Source organism: Cherax quadricarinatus, chromosome 63 (genome assembly GCF_038502225.1).
Source record: "Cherax quadricarinatus isolate ZL_2023a chromosome 63, ASM3850222v1, whole genome shotgun sequence".
NCBI classification, from domain to species: Eukaryota; Metazoa; Arthropoda; class Malacostraca; order Decapoda; family Parastacidae; genus Cherax; species Cherax quadricarinatus.
Genome location: NC_091354.1, coordinates 17,371,191 through 17,395,437, shown reverse-complemented (window position 1 = coordinate 17,395,437; position 24,247 = coordinate 17,371,191). Strand labels below are relative to the sequence as shown.

General features: G+C 41.5%; 1 protein-coding gene across 3 annotated transcripts in view; it reads left to right on the top strand.

Moving 5' to 3' along the window:
* The window catches only part of LOC128698166 (tetraspanin-33), a gene marked incomplete at its 5' end in the record, with an annotated part of 146,776 nt that overhangs the window by 10,984 nt on the left and 111,545 nt on the right, over positions 1-24,247 (top strand). For all 3 annotated transcript variants that reach the window (XM_070098670.1, XM_070098669.1, XM_070098671.1), the window contains 1 exon segment: positions 23,923-24,054. In XM_070098670.1, the coding sequence (XP_069954771.1) occupies positions 23,923-24,054 (132 nt within the window).

Here is a 24,247-nt window from a genome sequence, read left to right as displayed (position 1 = left end):
GATAGTGAAGCTCAGGTTAGGGTGTGTAGAAGAGAGGGAGACTACTACCTGGTAAAAGTAGGTCTTAGACAGGGATGTGTAATGTCACCATGGTTGTTTATTATATTTATAGATGGGGTTGTAAAAGAAGTAAATGCTAAGGTGTTCAGGAGAGGGGTGGGATTAAATTATGGGGAATCAAATACAAAATGGGAATTGACACGGTTGCTTTTTGCTGATGATACTGTGCTTATGGGAGATTCCAAAGAAAAATTGCAAAGGTTAGTTGACGAGTTTGGGAGTGTGTGTGTAAAGGTAGAAAGTTGAAAGTGAACATAGAAAAGAGTAAGGTGATGAGGGTATCAAATGATTTAGATAAAGAAAAATTGGATATCAAATTGGGGAGGAGGAGTATGGAAGAAGTGAATGTTTTCAGATATTTGGGAATTGATGTGTCAGCGGATGGATTTATGAAGGATGAGGTTAATCATAGAATTGATGAGGGAAAAAAGGCGAGTGGTGCATTGAGGTATATGTGGAGACAAAAAACGTTAAAACGAACCATACCACGGACGGGGATAGAACCCGCGATCAGAGAGTCTCAGAACTCCAGACCGTCGCGTTAGCCACTGGGCCAGCTAGAAATGTATGGTGTAGAAATATACCTAGTTGGATGAATCTTATTGTGGCCAGCTGGCCCAGTGGCTAACACGACGGTCTGGAGTTCTGAGACTCTGATCGCTGGTTCTATCCCCGTCTGTGGTATGGTTTGTTTGCAGTCGTATCATTACGATTTTCTGAGTCAAAAAACATTATCTATGGAGGCAAAGAAGGGAATGTATGAAAGTATAGTAGTACCAACACTCTTATATGGGTATGAAGCTTGGGTTGTAAATGCAGCAGTGAGTAGGTGGTTGGAGGCAGTGGAGATGTCCTTTCTAAGGGCAATGTGTGGTGTAAATATTAAGCAGAAAATTCAGAGTGTGGAAATTAGAGAAAGGCGTGGAGTTAATAAAAGTATTAGCCAGAGGGCTGAAGAGGGGTTGTTGAGGTGGTTTGGTCATTTAGAGAGAATGGATCAAAGTAGAATGACATGGAGAGCGTATAAATCTGTAGGGGAAGGAAGGTGGGGTAGGGGTTGTCCTCGAAAAGGTTGGAAGGAAGGGGTAAGGGAGGTTTTGTGGGCGAGGGGCTTGGACTTCCAGCAGGCGTGCGTGAGCATGTTTGATAGGAGTGAATGGAGACGAATGGTATTTGGGACCTGACGAGCTGTTGGAGTGTGAGCAGGGTAATATTTAGTGAAGGGATTCAGGGAGACCGGCTTGTTTTTATATAGCCGGACTCAAGTCCTGGAAATGGGAAGTACAATGCCTGCACTCTAAAGGAGGGGTTCGGGATATTGGCAGTTTGGAGGGACATGTTGTGTATCTTTATACGTATATGCTTCTAAACTTTTGTATTCTGGCACATCTGCAAAAACAGTGATTATGTGTCAGTGAGGTGAAAGTGTTGAATGATGATGAAAGTATTTTCTTTTTGGGGATTTTCTTTCTTTTTGGGTCACCCTGCCTCTGTGGGAGACGGCCGACTTGCTAATAAAAAAAAAATTTTCTTATGTAAATTCAAGTGTAAATAATTCTTATTTATAAATTACGTACATTGCTGCCGACCACTACCACTAATATGTACGGCTTATGCTCTCAGTGGCCCTTATAAACCCAACAACAAACCATCACTCACCACATACATAATGACATACGTTATTCATTCTAGAGCATATACAGTGGACCCCCGCATACCGTTGGCATCACATAACGATTAATCCGCATACCGCTTGCTTTAATCGCATAAATTTTGCCTCGCATACCGCTTAAAAACCCGCTCACCGATTTTCGTCCGAGACGCGTCCAATGTGCGCCCTCAGCCAGCCTCACATGTGCCGCCAGTGGCATTGTTTACCAGCCAGCCTCCGCGGTAACATCCAAGCATACAATCGGAATATTTCGTATTATTACAGTGTTTTCGGTGCTTTTTCTGGAAAATAAGTGACCATGGGCCCCAAGAAAGCTTCTAGTGCCAACCCTACAGCAATAAGGGTGAGAATTACAATAGAGATGAAGAAAAAGATCATTGATAAGTATGAAAGTGGAGTGCGTGTCTCCGAGCTGGCCAGGTTGTATAATAAACCCCAATCAACCATCGCTACTATTGGTGGTACAGCTGCTGCTGCTGCTGCACTGTCAGCTGCTGCTGCTGCTGTAGCATCGTCTGCTGCTGCTGTAGCATCGTCTGCTGCTGCTGTAGCATCGTCTGCTGCTGCTGTAGCACTGTCAGCTGCTGCTGCTGCTGTAGCATCGTCTGCTGCTGCTGTAACATCGTCTGTTGCTGCTGTAGCATCATCTGCTGCTGCTGTAGCATCGTCTGCTGCTGCTGCTGCTGTAGCATCGTCTGCTGCTGCTGCTGCTGTAGCATCGTCTGCTGCTGCTGTAACATCGTCTGTTGCTGCTGTAGCATCGTCTGCTGCTGCTGCTGCTGTAGCATCGTCTGCTGCTGCTGTAACATCGTCTGTTGCTGCTGTAGCATCGTCTGCTGCTGCTGTAGCATCGTCTGTTGCTGCTGTACCACCGTCAGCTGCTGCTGCTGCTGTAGCACCGTTGTTGGTGTGGCTTATTGAGAATACCAAGAAACAATTAACCCCAGAGGATTTGCCACCCAGGATAACCCAAAAAAGTCAGTGTCATCGAAGACTGTCTAACTTATTTCCATTGGGGTCCTTAATCTTGTCTCCCAGGATGCAACCCACACAAGTCGACTAACACCCAGGTGAACAGGGAAAAATGCCTGGAACTAGTGCTCATATTGGTGAATTTAAAGCCAGCAAAGGTTGGTTTGAGAGATTTAAGAATCGTAGTGGCATACACAGTGTGATAAGGCCTGTTCTGGAAGAAAATGCCAAACAGGACCTACAGTACTCAGGAGGAAAAGGCACTCCCAGGACACAGTGTCTCATCAGTCATTGCTGCATCTTCAATAAAGGTAAGTGTCATTTATTCTTCATTTAGTAGACTAGTACATGCACAATATATACTGTGCATGTACTACTCTACTATTGTGCATGTATCCTTCTCTTTGTGTGTAGGAAAATGTATATTTCATGTGGTAAAAAATTTTTTTTCATACTTTTGGGTGTCTTGCACGGATTAATTTGATTTCCATTATTTCTTATGGGGAAAATTCATTCGCATACCGATTATTTCGCATAACAATGAGCCCTCTTGCACGGATTAAAATCGTTATGCGGGGGTCCACTGTACACCTATCATCCGACTTACGACCTGCTCGACATACATCCACTCGACTTACGACCATGCATCTGGTAGCTGGGCTGGGCCAGCTGATGCACACAGCTGTACAATATTTGACAATACTCGCGGTGGCAATGTGTCATGCTGGCAGCATCAGTTTGAGTAACCCTGTCCTATCAGCAGCATCATACTGTATTAACTGTACCAACTGGACAGTAAATTTCACCATGGCCCCTAAGATGAAGTCTGAATCTTGCACTGGAGATTGTGGCAAGAAAGGCTCTTACTCTCGAACTCTCTATTTGTTTTCACTGTTGCACATAAACCTGTCTGTATATGTCTGCCTGTATATCTGTCTGTATCTCTGTGTGTCTGTTTGTCTGTCTACTAGTGTGTGTGTCTTTGTCTACCTGTGTGTCTTTCTGTCTACCTGTGTCTTTGTCTACCTGTGTCTGTCTGTGTCTACCTGTGTGTCTGTCTTTCTGTCTGTCTACCAGTGTGTCTGTCTACCTGTGTGTCTGTCTTTGTCTCAGAGCCACTCATTAAGAGTGTACTTGGACTTGAAGACGCCATATTAATAATGATAATAATAACTGAGGCGCATTAAATGTGTATAAAACGTTAATATAGACATTTTGCTTAATCCATCTATGATTTTTTTTCAAAATTATATAATAAACATGCTACATAACATATAAATTAACAAATATGAGATGTTTTTCTGGTCGGCTTGACAGTGAACGGGAATCATTCGTGTCCGGGCTTGTAACAACAACAACGTTTGTTTACATAACTCGTGAACATTCTACATTCTCATTCTCTTTCTCATTTATTCATTTAATCTTGTTTACTCACCTCTCACTCTACATTAAAACTACAGATATTTTAAGGTAAGTAATGAGTGGACACGATTATTATATTATAGCTTAATAATAATAATATTAATATTAGTACATATGTATTATTGTAATAATAATGATTATTAATATTATTATTAATTTAGGGCACTGGAGCACAGATCCACTGTATAGCACTTTGTCTGGATTTTTTGGGTTATCCTAGGTAATTTATAATATGTATGATAACTTGACTACGTGTACCAGTGAGTGAGAGAGAGAGAGAGAGAGAGAGAGAGAGAGATAAATAGATAGATAGATAGATAGATAGATTATTATTATAATAAAAAAGAAGCGCTAAGCCACAAGGGCTATACAGCAGAGAGAGAGAGAGAGAGAGAGAGAGAGAGAGAGAGAGAGAGAGAGAGAGAGAGAGAGAGAGAGAGAGAGAGAGATAGAGATAGAGATAGAGAGAGATAGATAGATACAGAGATAGATAGATACAGAGATAGATAGATACAGAGATAGATAGATACAGAGATAGATACAGAGATAGATAGATACAGAGATACAGAGAGAGAGAGATACAGAGAGAGAGAGAGAGAAAGATACAGAGAGAGAGAGAGATACAGAGAGAGAGAGAGAGAGAAAGATACAGAGAGAGAGAGAGATACAGAGAGAGAGAGAGATACAGAGAGAGAGAGAGATACAGAGAGAGAGAGAGAGAGATACAAAGAGACAGCCACATTCGGTCAGCCAGTCAGCCAACTACCCACCCATCCACCCACCCACCCATCCACCCACCCACCCATCCACCCACCCACCCATCCACCCAGCCACCCACCCAGCCACCCACCCGGCCACCCACCCGGCCACCCACCCATCCACCCAGCCAGCCACCCACCCACCCGGCCAACCACAGACCTGGCCACCTAGCCAGCCAGCCGGATACGTATTACACATGTTCCAGAGTTGTTTCTCTTTACTTAGGGTATAGGTTACACAACATTCTGGCAGGATGACACTACCAGTGGTATTCTCCCATTCCACTGTGTCGACAATACATGAAGATAATAGTAACATATGATACTGTATGCTATGTAAAATTTACAATACATATCACTACCATGTATACATTATATACAGTACATAAATAATTAAACTACAACAATAGAAGTAAATTATGGTAAAAAGAATGAAGTAATGATTGTACACTACATTACAGTATTATGTAGGTAGTTTATATAGGAAAGTTTTGACATTATGCCCTACCCAATATGTCGGCAATTTTCAAAGGTTTGACTTAGGTCCATTTCGACTTACGACCGGTTGGTCGGAACCAAGCTTGGTCGTAAGTCGGATGGTAGGTGTATCATGTTTCTGTGTTATTAATATTGTTTATTATGTCATATTAGATGAATTGTGATAGATAAATAAGCTGTAGAGTTGATAATAGTGTCAGATTTAAGCCTTCCTCACCGTTTTGCATATACTACATGTACCAACAAAACTCTTCAATAATGGTAAAAGTGATTTAAATGTTCATTTATCCATTTCATTAGTCATTTTATTTAGTTCTCATTGTTTTCTGTATGTAAAACTATGGTTAATCTTTAAAAAATGTATTTTTTGTTAATATTTTTGGGTGTCTGAAACGGATTAATTGGATTTACATTAATTCTTATGGGAAATATTATTTTGGTTATTGGCTATTTCGCTTTTAGGCCGACCTTCTGGAACAGATTGCAGCCGATAACCAAGGGTCCACTGTATTATAATCTAAGCAATTTGCCATATCTTCATCTCTGTTTGATCACTCCACGGAATTGAAGATCAATGACTCAGTTTAAATAATATGTAATTCTTTTGTAATTGACCATTTGTCATTAGCTACATTTCTTATTGCAGTTATGATTGTAGTTAACTGAATAAGAAGTCCTACTTAATAGTCTGTCTAGTTCTTAAGTTCATAGTAAGCCTGATGATTAATTGTCCAGAATTCATTGCATAATTACAGTGGAACATCAGTATCGTATGTCCCTATACGTATTTGAACAACTCAATATTCTCCCAACTTTTTTGAGAAAAATTTGACTTGGTATTCAGATATTGCCCTGATATTTGTCCTAAACAAAGCAGTCTATCTGGATGAGGTTTGATGAAAATAAAGCATCATGCACTCAGTCTCTCGTCAACTTTTGTTCATTATGCATCATTTGTACAAGCTCCGTGAAGCTTTTTGTTATGTATTTCATTGTTATTCTGTGGTGTTTTTTAAACAAGTAATCATCGCCCCCTAAATAAGTAATGATCCAAACAAGCCTAAAAGGAAAGTGGTGAGAACAATTAAAGTGGACAAAGAACTCGCTGCCAAGTGGGAATGTTGAACACGTGTCAGACTTAGCCACTCAATATGGTTTGGCGAAATCCACCATATTGTCCATATTTAAAAATAGAGACAAAAGGGGCTAATGTGGCAAAAGGAGTGAAAATTCTTACTGTGAAAAGGTCAAAGATACAGTGGAACTCTGGTTTTCACACGCTCCAGTTATCGGACGTTTCAGTTTTAGGACCATTTTTTTTTGTGTGAAATTTTGTTCCAGATGCATTATATGCGTCTGCCTGGGCCGCTCATATGTTCGTGACTCACTCTTGGGCACATTAAATGTCTTGTTTTACGTTAATATAGCCATTTTCATTAATCCATCTGTGATATTTTCTTAAATTATACAAGAAACACGTTACATAGCATAGTATAAACATGCAGTGTTTATATGCTATAGAGTGGTGAGTCAGTGGAGGGAAAACATTAAGGTTTCTCTTTTTCTCTGGTCGAGCATTAGAGAAAACTGCATGAATCTGCATCTGGCTTTGGTTTACAATTCTCACCATGAATTATTCATTACTTCTCCCTTTGTTTATGATGGCATCTAAAGGTAGTTGTTAGAAATGATTAAACTCGATGAGCAAGGTATGTTGATGGTAATAATATTATGGCTCTGGACCACATTAAATATAGTGTAGCTATGTAGGTAGGTATAGGTATGTAGCCCAGGCTACTTACTGGCTACCTACAGGCTACCTACATGTACTGGCTACTTAGTAAGTAAGTTTATTCAGGTATACACAAATACAGATACATGGATTATCATACATAGCAGCATATGTGGAGAGAACCTAGGATAACCCCAAAAAGTCAGACAATGACTTCCTACAAAAAGGTACTACTCACCTCTCGCCTACATTAAGACTACAAATATTTTAACCCTTTGACTGTTTCTGTCGTACATATACGTCTTACAAGCCAGTGTTTTTGATGTATTTTTACTCCAAAATTCTAGCGGCTTCTAATCTAGCAGGAGAAAGCTGGTAGACCTACATGTGAGAGAATGGGTCTGTGTGGTCAATGTGTGCAGTATAAAAAATCCTGCAGCACAGTGCATAATGAGAGAAAAAAAAAACTCTGTTTTTGGATTAAAACGCTGACTTGGAGGTGTATTTTCATATAGTATTTATGGTTGTATTCTCGTTTTCTTGGTCTCATTTGATAGAATGGAAGACATGTTACAGAAAGTAGAGATGATTTTGATTGTTTTCATGATGAAAAGGACCTTGAAATTGAGCTCAAGGTAGTGGAAATGTTCGATTTTTTCCAATGTTCAGGAGTAAACAAATGACGTCATTGTCCAATAAGTGTCCAGTTAGCCATTCTCATACTCAGTCATGAATGGGTTGACATTATTTATACAGTTATTACAATAATGCAGTAGCCTGCATAACAGTAAATCTTCTATTTTTTGTGTGAATAAAAATTCAAAATAGAAAGCAAGAGTAATATAAAAGGTGCCTGGAGGCGTGACTGATGAACAGAAAAAATGTTATTTTAGTGCCAGGAATGTCTGCATTGTTCATTCTGGACCCTATTTTGAAATTGGCATCTTTTTTAATTTGCATGAAATTGGCCAAATTGCCAATTTCTGACCACTTTATTGGGTAGTTGAAATCTGTAAATGGGCAGTTTCTTGTACTCAGTCCATAGAACAAATGGAGTTCTAAAGAAATAGCTTTGAGTTTGGTCAACTGGAACAATGGAATTGGCTGAAAATAGGGCTCAATTGGGCAAAATTGCCGATATGTAAACATTGCTGAGATCGCTAGCTTTGCGAGAGCATAATTCAGTAAGTTTTCCATCAAATTTCGTTCTTTTGGTGTCATTAACATCGGGAAAAGATTCTTTATCATTTCATGAGAAAAAAATAATTTTTTGTTTTTTTTCGAAAATTTTATGACAGAGAGACTTTAGGATTTGAGGTTGCGACAGTCGAAGGGTTAATGTGGAAGAGTTGGTGGATGACCACAGGAAGAGCTAACCACTGAAGAGCTGCAACACTAGTTAATCTTTAAAAAATTTATTATTTGTTAATATTTTTTGGTGTCTGAAATGGATTAATTGTATTTCCATTATTTCTTATGGGAAATATTGATTCAGTTTTCACACGTTACGGTTTTAGAATGACCTTCTGAAACGGATTAAGTTCGAAAACTGGGGTTCCACTGTAATTGGTGAAACTTTTGTTAGTGTGGATTAATTGAAAACAATTGGCCAGTGACCGTGTTTCTGAAGCAATAATTTGTGAAAAAGCAAGACACTCTGGGAAACAGTGCTGAGAGTGAGGAAGGCAAGGAGGAGCTGGTTTGATTTGTTTAAAAAAAAGGAGTGGGATTCATAGTGCAGTAAGGCATGGGGAGGCCGCGAGTGCTGTAAAATTTGTTAACCCTTTGACTGTCGCAACCCCAAATACTGAAGTGTCTCCTGGTGTCACAAAATGTTTGAAAAAAAAAAAATTAAGAAATGATAGAGAATCTTTTCCTGATAATGACACCAAAAGTATGAAATTTGATGGAAAACTTAGGAATTATGCTCTCGTGAAGTTAGCGACCTCGGCGACATTTACGCATTGACGATTTCACCCACTTTGAGCACTATTTTCAACCAATTCCATTGTTCCAGTTGACCAAACTTATAGCTATTTCTTTAGAACTCCATTTGTTCTATCGATTGAGTACAAGAAACTGCCCATTTACTAATTTCAGCTACCCAATAAAGTGGTCAGAAATTGGCAATTTGGCCAATTTTATACAAAATAAAAAATGTCAATTTCAAAACAGGGTCCAGAATGAGCAATGCAGACATTCCTGGCACTACAATAACATTTTCTCTGTTCATAAGTCATGTCTCCAGGCCCCTGTTATACTCTTGCTTTCTATTTTGAATTTTTATTCACACAAAAAATAGAAGATTTACTGTTATGCAGACTACTGCAATATTGTAATAATTGTATAAATAATGTCAACCCATTCATGACTGCGTATTAGAATGACTAGTTGGATATTTATTGGACAATGACGTCATTTATTTACTATTGAACATCGGCAAAAATCGAACATTTCTGCCACTTTGAGCTCCATTTCAAGATCCTTTTCATAGTAAAACCAATCAAAATCACTTCTGTTTCTATATTATGTTTTCCATTCTATCAATGAGACCAAGAAAACAAGAATACAACCATAAGTACTATACGAAAATACACCTCAAAGTCGGCATTTTAATCCAAAAATATGGTCATTTTTTTTTCTCATTATGCTCTGAGTGCTGCAGGATTTCTTTTTATACTGCACACGCTGACCACACAGACCCATTCTCTCACATGTGGGCCTACCAGCTTTCTCCTGCTTGATTTCAAGTCACTAGAATTTTTGAGTATACATGTATACAGTGGACCCTCAGTTAACACCTGCATCGGATAATGCCAAAATCGGATAACGCCTCACTTTGGCATAAAAAAATTGGCTCTGATAACACCTAAAAACTCGGTTAGGAGCTTTCGCCCCGAACGTGTCAGCACGGCGCCCTGAGTGGCCCTGGCCACTCACTCCATGTAGCAGCCAGTGTGCCATTGTTTACAAAGCCAGTGAGGACGATTCTGCACGTACATGCGATATATTTTGTATTATTCCATTGTTTTTGGTGCTTGTAACTGCTAAATCAGCCGATTCCGTGCGTGCATGCGATATATTTTGTATTTTTCCATTGTTTTTGGTGCTTGTAACTGCTAAATAAGATACCATGGGCCCCAAGAAAGCTTCTAGTGCCAGCCCTATGGTAAAGAATGTGAGAAACACACATAATTTAAGAAAAAGTTTGTAGAAAAATACGAAAGTGGTCGTGGTAGAGGGTGGTAATGGTTGTGATGGTTGTAGAGGGTGGTAGTGATGGTGGGGGAGGGTTGTAGTGGTGGTTGTACAGGGTGGTAGCAATTGTTATGGTGGTAGAGGGTGGTAGTGATTGTGATGGTGGTAAAGGGTGGTAGTGGTTGTGGTAGAGGATGGTAGCGATTGTGATGGTGGTAGAGGGTGGTAGTGATGGTGGTAGAGGGTGGTAGTACAGGGTGGTAGTGATTGTGATAGTGGTAGTGATGGTGGTAGAGGGTGGTAACAGTTGTGATGGTGGTAGAGGGTGGTAGCAATTGTGATGGTGATAGAAGGTAGTAGCAATTGTGATGGTAGTAGAGGGTGGCAGTGGTTGTGATGTTGGTAGAGGGTGGTAATGGTTGTGATGGTGGTAGAGGGTGGTAGTGATGGTGGCAGAGGGTTGTAGTGGTGGTGGTACAGGGTGGTAGAGGGTTGTAGTGGTGGTTGTACAGGGTGGTAGCAATTGTTATGGTGGTAGAGGGTGGTAGCGATTGTGATGGTGGTAAAGGGGGGTAGTGGTTGTGGTAGAGGATGGTAGCGATTGTGATGGTGGTAGAGGGTGGTAGTGATGGTGGTAGTGATTGTGATAGTGGTAGTGATTGTGATAGTGGTAGTGATGGTGGTAGAGGGTGGTAGCAGTTGTGATGGTGATAGAAGGTAGTAGAAATTGTGATGGTAGTAGAAGGTGGCAGTGGTTGTGATGTTGGTAGAGGGTGGTAGTGGTTGCAATGGTGGTAGAGGGTGGTAGTGATGGTGGTAGAGGGTTGTAGTGGTGGTGGTACAGGGTGGTAGCAGGTTGTAGTGGTGGTGGTACAGGGTGGTAGCGATTGTGATGGTGGTAGAGGGTGGTAGCAATTGTGATGGTGGTAGAGGGTGGTAGTGGTTGTGATGGTGGTAGAGGGTGATAGTGATGGTGGTAGAGGGTTGTAGTGGTGGTGGTACACGATGGTAGTGATTGTGATGGTGGTAGAGGGTGATAGTGATGGTGGTAGAGGGTGGTAGTGATGGTGGTAGAGGGTGGTAGTGGTTGTAATGGTGGTATGGTATGATAAGGCATGGTGAGGCTGCCAGTTCTGACAAAAAAGCGGCTGAAAAATATGTGCAGGACTTTAAGGGGTACATAGAGGCTGAAAAATTAAAACCCCAAGTGTTCAATTGTGACGAAACAAGCCTGTTTTGGAAGAAAATGCCAAACAGGACCTACATTACTCAGGAGGAAAAGGCACTCCAAGGACAGAAGCCAGAAAAGGACTTGTTACCTCAAGTCTTTATGGAAAGGGATTCCCCTTCCAAACACTAGAATACCTTCATACTCTGCCATTCTCCCATCTCATCACTCATCAACAAGGCCACAATAAAGGTAAGTGTGATGTTATTATTGTTTTACTCATCATGTATCATTGTTTTCTGTGTAGGGAAATGTATATTTCATGTAAAAAAGTTATTTTGTTTAATACTTTTGGGTGTCCGGAACGGATTAATTGGATTGCCATTATTTCTTACAAGGAAAATTAATTTGGTTAGAGGCTAAATCAGTTAAATGCTAGCTTTCTGGAATGGATTAAAGGTGTTAGCTGAGGGTCCACTGTATACGCCAAACACATTGGCTTGTTAGACGTATATGTATGACCGAAAAAGTCAAAGGGTTAAGGAATTTTAAACCTATGTAGACATTGAGGGATTTATTTCTCAACAAGTTTTTAATTGTGATGAAACCGCCCTCTTTTGGAAAAGAATGCCTAAGAGAACTTACATCATACAAGAAGAAAAATCATTACCAGGACACAAGCCCATGAAAGACAGGCTAGCACTCTTGTGTGGTAATGCTAGCATGAACTGCAAAATTGAACTGTTGCTAGTCTGCCACTCTGAAAATCCAAGGGTGTTTAAGAAAAACAATGTGATAAAAAAGTAAAATCACTGTAATGTGGAGGACTGTTAGTAAAACTTGGGTAACAAGGCAGTTCTTCACTGAGTGGATACATGAAGTGTTTGCCCCAAGTGTGAAGCAGTACCTTGAGAAAAAAAACTTATCATTAAGGGCACTTCTGGTAATGGACGGTGCTCCTGTTCACCCTCCAAGCTTGGAGGAAAATTTGGTGGATGAATACAGCGTCATTAAAGTGAAGTTCTTTTCCTCTAACACCACTCTTCTTATTCAACCCATGGACTAGCAGGTAATTTCCAATTTTAAGAAACATTACACAAAAGCACTGTTTAAAAGGTGCTTAGAAGTGACCTCTGAAACAGAGCTTACTCTTAGGGAATTTTGGAAAAACCATTTTAACCCCTAAAAGGTCCAAACATATATATCCATTCTTACCACTAGCGCCTCAAATGTATATGTACGTTTTATTTTTCCTGCCTCCAAATTTGGCATGATTGGCCTGAGATACCTGGTCAGCATAGAATGGGTTTTAACACTCAGTGTGCACCATATTAAAAAAAATCTGGGACCACTTAGTACCTTGTGGGAGTGCCAGTTAAATTGAGCACCAGCTAGAGCAAACAGTGTGGCAGACACTAAGGATTCACTGATGTAATGTCATATTAACACTCCCCTTTTAAGAGGAAACTGATGTTAACCCCAAGTTTAGGGTCTGTCCATCTGTCTGTGTCTATCTGTCTCTATCTGTCTCTCTTTTTATGTCTCACAAGTACACACACACATACAATTATACATAGTGTAAATTACCTAGGATAACCTAAAAAATCCAAAGTGCTATACTGCTTGTAGATACAATGCATAAGAATACCTGTTGGTTCACAGTGGCTCTCTCTGAGACAGAGAGACAAGCAGAGAGATGGAAAGAGACAAGCAGACAGATGGAAAGAGACAAGCAGGCAGAGAGAGAAGACAGAGAGACAGATAATCGGAGACAGAGACACCAGCTCATCAAATGTCACCCCTTATCTCTGCACCCTTGCTGGCACCCATCAAACGTCATCCCTTATCTCATCTTATCACTGCCCTCCCGGATGCTTGTCACTGACACTTGTCTTACACATTGCTTAAAGGGAACAATAACAAATAACAACAACAAACAACAACAAACAACAACAAACAACAAACAACAACAACCAACAAACAACAAACAACAACAACAACAAACAACAGAAACAAGCAACAGAAACAAACAGAAACAACTATAACGAATTTGTTTGGTAGTATGGTAGCGGGTGAGCGAATGATATACTTCTTCGGAGGCTTCTTACTTTATTGTTAAGTCGTAGGTGGGTTACACAGGCTTGTGTTGTGCCCATGGCTCGGGAGGGCCATGCCCACGAGAGAGAGCTGGGGGTACTTGTGTCTTCCTGCTAGGCCGCTGTGTGAGTGAGAGTGAGGCAAGTCTGGGCATACTGAAGTGGCAAGGCCTCTAGGTGGCAGCACCAGCATGGCGCAAAATATGAACTAAGCTGGCAGACAGCATGGGCTGTCTGTGCAGACAGTACAGGCTGTCTACATACGCTCGGCCACCTACCACGCGTCGTCCCAACGCGACAATACTGGTAGTAAAAGAAACTCTGTCTCTCTCTCGTAGGAACAGGGCACAGAACACAAAATAAAAACATATATATACATATGGACATGGAAAAAAACTTCCTACAGGGAGGGAAGAAAAAACATGGGGTGTGCTAAACATCGTGGTCAAAGGCAATGAGCGTCGAAGGGCATCACTGCACGCCTTCCTGCGCCTGGACAGGTACTGCAACACGGGAGACATCGCTGCGGCTGAGCTGTGACGTAACAGGGTACGGTCTCCTCTGGTGAAGCAGTCATCGTAGGAGTCGCTGCAGGTTTTCACTCAACCTAGGGCACGACATGCTGGTGCCCTCGAGTGAGGCGTCGACAAAACTCGGCAACTGGGCAGGACTTCTGGCAAGCGACTCAGGAGGACACTTCTCGACTGGTACTGTCGCTGGGCTGTCACTGCCGGCGAGCGTGGAGCGAGTTGTGGAGCGAGTCGTGGCAGAGACGACTGGGCGAAACATCTGGGAGTCGTAACATCATACACGAGACTGCAGTAAGCGAGCTAGCAGTCAAAGTGACATCATCTTTGTGCAGGCTGCTTGTGACACGAGGCTGACACAGCGCCTGCTGACAGGCCTGGCTGCGGCTTGACGAGTATCATCTCTCGACAGTTGGAGTTATAGCAGAGGTTAGCCTAAGCGTCCCCAGACTTGTTTCTCTACATATAACTGCACTCTGACGGTCTGGAGGTGAAGTGAAACAAATCTCGATGGGAATCGTAGCAGGTACGATTCTGCAGAACATCACGAGCGACGAGCATAAAAGCTTTCTGTACAAGAGGGCTCGTACGCTCAGGGCTGAGTAATCAGCTGTCAAACACACTGGTCACACGGGTGACTTAACACAGTGGTGCTACTCAGGTCTGGCTGGCCCAGACCTCACTGGACACACAGAAACTTTAAAAACACACCGCTGTACATACGGTACAATATGGCTTAACTAGCAAATGATGCTTTTCTGTGCACAAAACTGACACTAAGACATATACTAAAATGTGAGAACACTGACTAAGAGGAATTAATTAACACACGACATATATTTTCTCTCAATCTTCTCGACAATACTGAAATAATTACTGAACACTCGATGGTGACATCATGTGATGTCAGGCGTGATGTCGCGAGGTGACGTCAGCAGGGCTGTGACGTCAGCAGACATCTCGAGGTGACGTCAGGGAGACATCATGAGGTGACGTCAGGCAGACATCGTGAGGTGACGTCAATGTGATGTGGGCAGCAGACCACAGCATGTGGCCTGGGACATCTGGTAACTCACGTGGCTTTGTAGGTCTACGTGACATCGGCCACACCCAACGTGGTGTCGATCCACGTGGTGTCATGATCTACGTGGCATGCTGATCCACGCAGCTTCGAGTGGCCTTGGGCACTCGGATACACAGCACTGGCAAAGAATTCACATGAAAAACAGCAGAAAACACAGCAGAGGGAGTGGGCAGTGGTGAGTGTATGGTAGTGTGGTGGCGAGGAGCGTGGGTGAGTGTATGGCAGGGCGAAAATCTAGCCATTCCTCCTCCTCCTCCTCCTCCTCCACCCACAAACACGTGGAGAAGCTCACACTGGACGCAGAAATCACCACAAAACTCACCTCTGGCTTGCTGAAACAGCTGTGCTGAGCTGAACAACAACAGCAACATACAAGTGACGCTGAACACGTGACTTGAGAAACAGCGTGGGACACTGTAGCGTGGGACGCTGTAGCGTGGGGTCACTGTGACGCCACTCACAATTCTCGAAGACTTTCGACAAATTTCGGCTGGATCCTGCTAGTACCTGTGACTGGATGCTCAAAAGTGCAGACACGACATCAGGATAACTCGTTGAGAGACGGATGCTTCTTGTATGGGATGATGAAGTGAAGATGACTTCATACCTCTTCCTCCCTCTCTCCAGGCAAACACAACTGCTGCAAGCACCGCTGTCACCATTTATAACGGGAAGGATTATTTGGTATTCTGGTAGCGGGTGTGAATGATATACTTCTTCGGAGGCTTCTTACTTTATTGTTAAGTCGTAGGTGGGTTACACAGGCTTGTGTTGTGCCCATGGCCCGGGAGGGCCATGCCCACGAGAGAGAGCTGGGGGTACTTGTGTCTTCCTGCTAGGCCGTTGTGTGAGTGAGAGTGAGGCAAGTCTGGGCATACTGAAGTGGCAAGGCCTCTAGGTGGCAGCACCAGCATGGCGCGAAATATGAACTAAGCTGGCAGACAGCATGGGCTGTCTGTGCAGACAGTACAGGCTGTCTACACAACAACAACAAACAACAACAACAAACAACAATACCAAACAACAACAAAAAACAACATAAAACAACAACAAAAACAATACTACTACTTTTCTTTCTTTCTCCTCCTCAGTAGTAGTAGTTGTAGTAGTAGTAGTTGTAGTAGTCATAGTAGTAGTTATAGTAGTAGTCATAGTAGTAGTCATAGTAGTAGTCATAGTAGTAGTAGTATTATCCAAAACATACTTTGTATATATTCCTAGACAATAGTAAATGACCAAGGCAGGTATAAATGTCCACCTGTCAATCTATTTGAGTATAATTTCAGTACCTAATATTAATGTCAGAACAACGATTGGTTATGAAATGACAAGAACTACAATAAATTGTAATTATCAGAACATAAAAATTATATAAAATATAAAAATGAGAAAAAATGGTATCTTGGCAACACTTCTGCAAGCGGCAGGACTCGTCAGGTGAGCATTAAATGCCAACTTTGCAGCCTCATATCTCAGTAAGTACTGACCCTAATTTTTTATTTTAATCCTATAACACTTAGAAAAATTTTCCTCTTAATTTCAATGAAAAAAAAAAAGATTTTATTTTTCAAAATATTCGGGGCACTGGGTGAGAGAACGTATATATACGTTTGGGGCCAGTCCATGGGTTTGGAAATGGACACTGAGGATGTAGAGAAATTGGTGGAGGATCATACAAATGATCTCACCACAGAAGACCTTCAAGACCTGCACAAGAAGCAGCAAGAAGTGGTTTAGGAAATTTCTTCTTTAGAAGAGGGAAGCAATAAGGGCAACATTTCCACTACAGAAATTAAGGAACTGTGTTACCATTGGACTCAAACACACAGCCTGGTAGAAAAATGGCATCCTAACATCACTGTTGTGAATAGGAGCATCAACCTGTTCAGTGACATGTTGCTGACTACTTTAGAAAAATTTTGAAAAATCGTCAAAAGCAGACAACATTGGGCAGCTTCTGTAGCAAAGAAAAAAATCAAATGCTAGTGAATCCCCATCATCTTCAAGTGCTACTGCACAGAGAAAAGAGAAAAAACACAAATGGGCAGGTATATGATGTTTTTATGGAAAATGACAACCTTTCCAAATGATAACATCTTTCCACCTTCCTCATAGGCCATCAGCACTCCTCAGTACAGGTAAAGTGAAATTTAGTTTTTATTTACTTCATGTATTTATTGTTTTTATCATTTTCATGTATGATTTTATGCATACAAATATTGTTTAAATAAGCAATATTTTCACTTAAAATGCTTTATACTGTACAGTGGTCCCCCGCTTTTTGTAGTTCCCAGCAATTGTAAATTTCGCCAATCATAGGGGTATTTTCGTATAAACATGGACTCGCTTTTCATAGGTTGACTCGCGAGTCGTAGTTCGTCCGGGACGCGTACCCACGGCGTGAGCTGGGGCGGCAGCCAGTCTGGCATTGTTTACCAGTGAGCGAAGGTCCCCTCACGTGTTCCAGCGAATTATTTCATAATATTCCATATATTTTAGTGCTTGCAAGTACTAAAGCTACCATGGCTCCAAAGAAAGCTCCTAGTGCCAAGCCTGTGGTAAAGAAGGTGAGAAATCCGATTGAATTTAAGAAAACCATCATTGAACAATATGAAAGTGGTACAAGTGTGGCCGAACTGTCCAGGATGTATAAGAAACCCTACACAACCTTATGTTCCATAGTGGCCAAGAAAAAGGAAATAAAGGATGCTGTTGTTGCAAAGGGAGTAACTATGCTGACAAAAATGATATCACCAGTACTGGAAGAGGTTGAGAAGTTATTATTGGTGTGGATAAATGAGAAACAATTAGCAGGACATACTCTTATGACTTCGATTATTTGTGAAAAGGCTAGGCAGTTGCATGAAGATTTGGTAAAGAAATTGCCTGCAAAAAGTGGTGATGTGAGTGAATTTAAGGCCAGCAAAGGCTGGTTTGAGAGATTTAAGAACCGTACTGGCATACACAGTGTGGTAAGGCATGGTGAGGCTGCCAGTTCAGACCACAAGGCGGCTGAAAAATATGTGCATGAATTCCAGGAGTACATAGAGGCTGAAGGACTGAAACCTGAACAAGTGTTCAATTGTGATGAAACAGGCCTCTTTTGGAAGAAAATGCCAAAGAGGACCTTCATTACACAAGAGGAAAAGGCAATGCCAGGACACAAGCCTATGAAAGACAGGCTGACACTGATGTTCTGTGCTAATGCTAGTGGGGATTTCAAAGTGAAGCCATTACTAGTGTACCATTCTGAAAATCCCAGAGTGTTCAGGAAAAACAATGTTATGAAGAGTAAATTGTGTGTGTTTTGGAAATCTAATAGTAAGGCATGGGTCACGAGGGAAATTTTCGTCGAGTGGTTCAATGAAGTGTTTGGCCCTAGTGTGAAGGAGTATCTCCTGGAAAAGAAATTGGATCTCAAGTGCCTGCTAGTAATGGACAATGCACCTGCTCATGACCTAATTTTCGAGGAGTTTGGGTTCATCACAGTAAAGTTCTTGCCCCCGAATACCACTCCTCTCCTCCAACCATGGACCAGCAGGTTATTGCAAACTTTAAAAAACTCGACACAAAAGCAATGTTTCACAGGTGCTTGACTGTGACCACAGACACTCAGTTGACCCTAAGGGAATTTTGGAGAGAACACTTCAGCATCCTCCATTGCATAACCCTTATAGGTATGGCTTGGGAGGGAGTGACTACCAGGACTTTGAACTCTGCCTGGAGAAAATTGTGGCCAGATTGTGTCGACAAGAGGGATTTTGAAGGATTTGGGACTGACCCTAATGAGCCTATGTCTGTTGTAAAATCAATTGTGGCACTGGGGAGTTCCATGGGGTTGGATGTGAGTTTGGAGGATGTGGAAGAATTGGTGGAAGACCACAATGAAGAGCTCACCACTGAGGAGCTGCAAGAGCTTCAGCAGGAAGAGCAACACATCGCAGCTCAGAATCTTGCTGCAGAGGAGGAGGAAGAGAGATGGAAGAAGGTGCCTTCTTCAGAAATTAAAGAGATTTTTACTATGTGAGGTAAGATGGAAAGCTTTATGGAGAAACATCACCCTAACAAGGTTGTTACAAGCCAGGTTGGCAACATGTACAGTGACAAAGTCTTGGGCCATTTTAGGGAAGTGTTAAAGAGACGCCAGAAACAGAGCTCTCTCAACAGTTATTTTGTGAGACAAGACTCCAGTGACTCTCAAGGTGGTCCTTGTGGCATTAAGAAACAGAGAAGAGAAGCAACCCCAGAAAAGCAAATGGTACCTGAGGTGTTGATGGAAGGGGATTCCCCTTCCAAACTATAAACAATCCACTCTCTCTCCTCCTCCAGTCTCCCATACACGAAAAAGAATCTCCAATAAAGGTAAGTGTTATGCTGTTAATGTTTCATTCATCATTTCCCATTGTATTGTTTATGTACTTCATGTATATTTCATGTTAAAAATTTTTTTGTTTTAATACTTCTGGGTGTCAGGAACGGATTAATTGTATTTACATTATTTCTTATGGGGAAAATTGATTTGTAAATCGTAAATTTCGTTTATAGTATTGGCTCCATGAACGGATTAATTACGAAAAACGAGGGACCACTGTAATTGGTAATTTTTTGGGTCCTGGAATGGATTAATCCAATTTACATTATTTCTTATGGGAAAAATTGATATTGAATCAGTTCATACAACTCTCTATTCAAACAGCCTCCTGGAACGGATTAAGTTTGAATATTGAGGTACCACTGTAGTGGCTTTCTTTTGTGTCTACCATTATATTACAGTCTCTCCTCACTTAACGATGGAGTTCCGTTCCTGAGACCACGTCGTTAAATGAATTCGTCGCTAAGTGAGAAGCATACTATAATGGTAGCGGGTTTGTGTCAGCCATCGAAGCAATATTTCCCACAAGAAATAATGTAAATACAATTAATCCATTCCAGAAACCCAAAAATATTCACAAAAAAAAAAAATGTTTTATAGAGATTACATTATAGTTTTACATACAACAGACATACATAATGCAATTAGTTATTGATAAATAAAAATTAAATAAACATATAAAATAACATTTTTACTTACCTTTATTGAAGATTGTTGATGGCATCTGGAAAATGGGGAGGAGGAATGAAGGAGCACTTATTATTGGGAAGAGGAATCCCCTTAAGAACATAAGAATGTAAGAAAGGAGGAACACTGCAGCAGGCCTGTTGGCCCACACTAGGCAGGTCCTTCACAAATCCATTCCACTAATAGAATATTTCCCCCTCATAAGAACATAAGAAAGAAGGAACACTGCAACAGGCCTACTGGTCTATGCGAGGCAGCTCCAATTCCCTCACCGGCTTAAGCCAATGCCTTGACCTAGTGAGGTCAGACACGTCACTTAAGGGAGGAGGACTGCATCCGGCCTAGTAGCACAAGCTAGTCAGGTCCAACTCACACCCACCCACACTCACTCATGTATTTATCCAACCTTCCATAAAGACTTCAGGTAACAAGTCCTTATCTTGGGTTACTTCCCTTCTTTGTCTTTTAATTCCACTAGGACCAGCTTGAGAGTCACTGGACCTCTGTCTCACAAAATAACTGTCCACAGTCCTCTGTTTCTGGTGCCTCTTTAAGACTTCCCTAAAAAGGGACATGATTCCGTCACTGAACTTGTTAGACGTGGCTTGTTTCAGCTTGCTCAGGGTGGTACTTCTCCACAAATGTTTGCACATCATTCCACTCGGCACAAATCTCCTTAATCTGTGAGGAAGGCCCCTCATCCACTCCCTCTTCCTTTTCCTCTGAAGCAAGTTCCTGAGCTGTGGTCTGATACTGTTCTAGATGAAGCTCTTCCAGCTCTTCAGTGGTTAGCTCTTCCCTGTGGTCATCCAACTCTTCCATATCCTTGCCATTCACCTCCAACCATATGGACTTTCCCAATGCCACAATATCTTCCACAACAGGCAGAGGGTCGGCAGAGTCAGGGTCAGCCTCAAACCCTTCAAAATCCCTCTGGACGACACATTGTAGCCACAGTTGTCTCCAAGCAGAGTTCAAAGTCCTGGAAGTCACTTCCTCCCAAGCCTTACCTATAAGGCTTATGCAGGTGTAGATATTGAAGTGATTCCTCCAGAATTCATGGACCATCTTTGAAAATTTGTCTCGTGACCCATGCCTTATTATTTGCTTTCCACAAGACTCATAACTTGTTCTTAATGACATTGTTTTTCTTAAACACACTGGGATTTTCTGAGTGATACACCAATGAAGGCTTCACGTTCAAATCCCCACTAGCATTAGTACAGAACAAAAGAGCTAGCCTGTCTTTCATAGGCTTGTGTCCTGGTAGTGCCTTTTCTTCCTGAGTAATGTAGGTCCTCTTTGACATTTACTTCCAAAACAGGCCTGTTTTGTCACAGCTGAACACTTGTTGGGGTTTGAATTTTTCAGTGTATATGTACCCCTTAAAATCATTCACAAATTTTTCAGCTGCCCGTTTGTCTGCAATGGCTGCCTCACCATGCCTTACAAAACTGTGTATACCAATACACTTCTTAAATCTGTCAAACCAGCTTCTGCTGGCCTTAAATTCACTCTTAGTACTGGTTCCAGGAGTTTTCTTTACAAGATCGGCATGCAACTGCTTTGCCTTTTCCTGTACATCCTGGCAAACTCCACAAGTCGCACACCACTCTCATATTTTTCTACTATTTCCTTCTTCACGTCTATGGTGTTTCTCACTTTTTTTTACCACAAGGGTATCACTAGCAAGTTTCTTTGGGCCCATGGTAGCTTATTTCACAGTCGCACAAGCACCAAACACAATGAATTAATAGAGAAATGTTTGAATGAGCACGCAGGTTAGTGGTCACTCAAGCATCAACAAAGCCAGACTGGCTCACGATACCTGCGTGGGGATGCGGACGAAGTGGGCAGGCGGACAGGTCCGGTACCTGGTGGTTCGAAATATGGGGCGTGTTCGATACTCGGGACAAAATTGATTAAAAAAAGCAGTCAAAACTCAAAGTGTTCAATAGTCGATACGTTCGAAACTCAGGGTTTCACTGTATTTTTAAATGTTTTTACAGTATTTTTTTTTTTTTTTTTTTTATTATCACACCGGCCGATTCCCACCAAGGCAGGGTGGCCCGAAAAAGAAAAACTTTCACCATCATTCACTCCATCACTGTCTTGCCAGAAGGGTGCTTTACACTACAGTTTTTAAACTGCAACATTAACACCCCTCCTTCAGAGTGCAGGCACTGTACTTCCCATCTCCAGGACTCAAGTCCGGCCTGCCGGTTTCCCTGAATCCCTTCATAAATGTTACTTTGCTCACACTCCAACAGCACGTCAAGTATTAAAAACCATTTGTCTCCATTCACTCCTATCAAACACGCTCACGCATGCCTGCTGGAAGTCCAAGCCCCTCGCACACAAAACCTCCTTTACCCCCTCCCTCCAACCCTTCCTAGGCCGACCCCTACCCCGCCTTCCTTCCACTACAGACTGATACACTCTTGAAGTCATTCTGTTTCGCTCCATTCTCTCTACATGTCCGAACCACCTCAACAACCCTTCCTCAGCCCTCTGGACAACAGTTTTGGTAATCCCGCACCTCCTCCTAACTTCCAAACTACGAATTCTCTGCATTATATTCACACCACACATTGCCCTCAGACATGACATCTCCACTGCCTCCAGCCTTCTCCTCGCTGCAACATTCATCACCCACGCTTCACACCCATATAAGAGCGTTGGTAAAACTATACTCTCATACATTCCCCTCTTTGCCTCCAAGGACAAAGTTCTTTGTCTCCACAGACAGTAGTTTTTTTACAGTAGTGTACTGTATATTGAAATAAACAAAATAGAGGAAATCAGCTCTAATATACATTAGGTATAAATACTGGTCGGAGAGCCCATCGTAAGTCTGAGGCGTCTGTAAATAAGTATGTCGCTAAGTGAGGAGAGGCTATATTTCATTTAAGTTAGATTATTTGTATGGTAAGTAGCAAGCATTCATGAGTATGTTAGATAGGATTTTTAGGACTTGATGTGCTGTTGGAGTGTGAGCAAGGTAACATTCATGAAGGGATTCAGGGAAACCGGCAGGCCTGACTTAGAGTCCTGGAGATGGGAAGTACAGTGCCTGCACTCGGAAGGAAGGGTTTTAGTGTTTCAGTTTTATAACTATAGTGTAAGTGTGCCTCTGGCAAGACTGATGGAGTGAATGATGAAAGTTTTTATTTTTTGGGCCACCTGCCTTGGTAACACAATGGCCGATGTGTTAATAAAATAATAAAAAATAAATATTATTACTACTGCTACTATTTTTACTATGATTAATACTATTACTACTACTACTATTGACACCATTCTTGTATTTCACTTTCCTGTTTCAATAAAATACATATACAGTGGAACCTCAAAAATTGAACTGCTCCCAACACAACCAATTATGTAAGTGTATTTTTGTAAGTGCTTTTATAAGTGTATTTTTAAGGGTCTGAAATGGACTAATCTAATTTACATTATTCCTGATGGGAATAAATTCATTCGGAAAAGGCACTCGAACAGACTTCCGGACCGAAGAAAGTTCGATATTTGAGGCTCCACTGTATAATAAGTGATCAGACGTCTGCTACTTTATAAAAACATGTACTACATCCTTTTTATATTGTGCTTTGTTTATAAGTCTGTTATCAAATACTGGATATATGTTATAATTCTAATCACTGAAATATTCTTTCAGTTTCAATGTTGTGGTATTACATCTGATGGCTACCTAGACTGGAATTCCAATGAGTATTTCAATTGCTCAAAGAGCAGCCCAAGTGTTAGAAAGTGTGGTGTACCTGCCTCGTGCTGCTCTAAAAAGAATGTGGTAAGTTGTGCCTTAATTGTATTTAATTTTTAGAATATGATAATGTGGAAATAACTTCACACGTACTAATACAGGAGTGACCACAGTGAAAATGCAATAACCCTGTGCTTATTTTTTTAATACATGGTAGATCATCTTGTGTATATTTGATGGTGTATTACTAGCTGGTGCTGTGCAAGCCTTGTTGTGTACT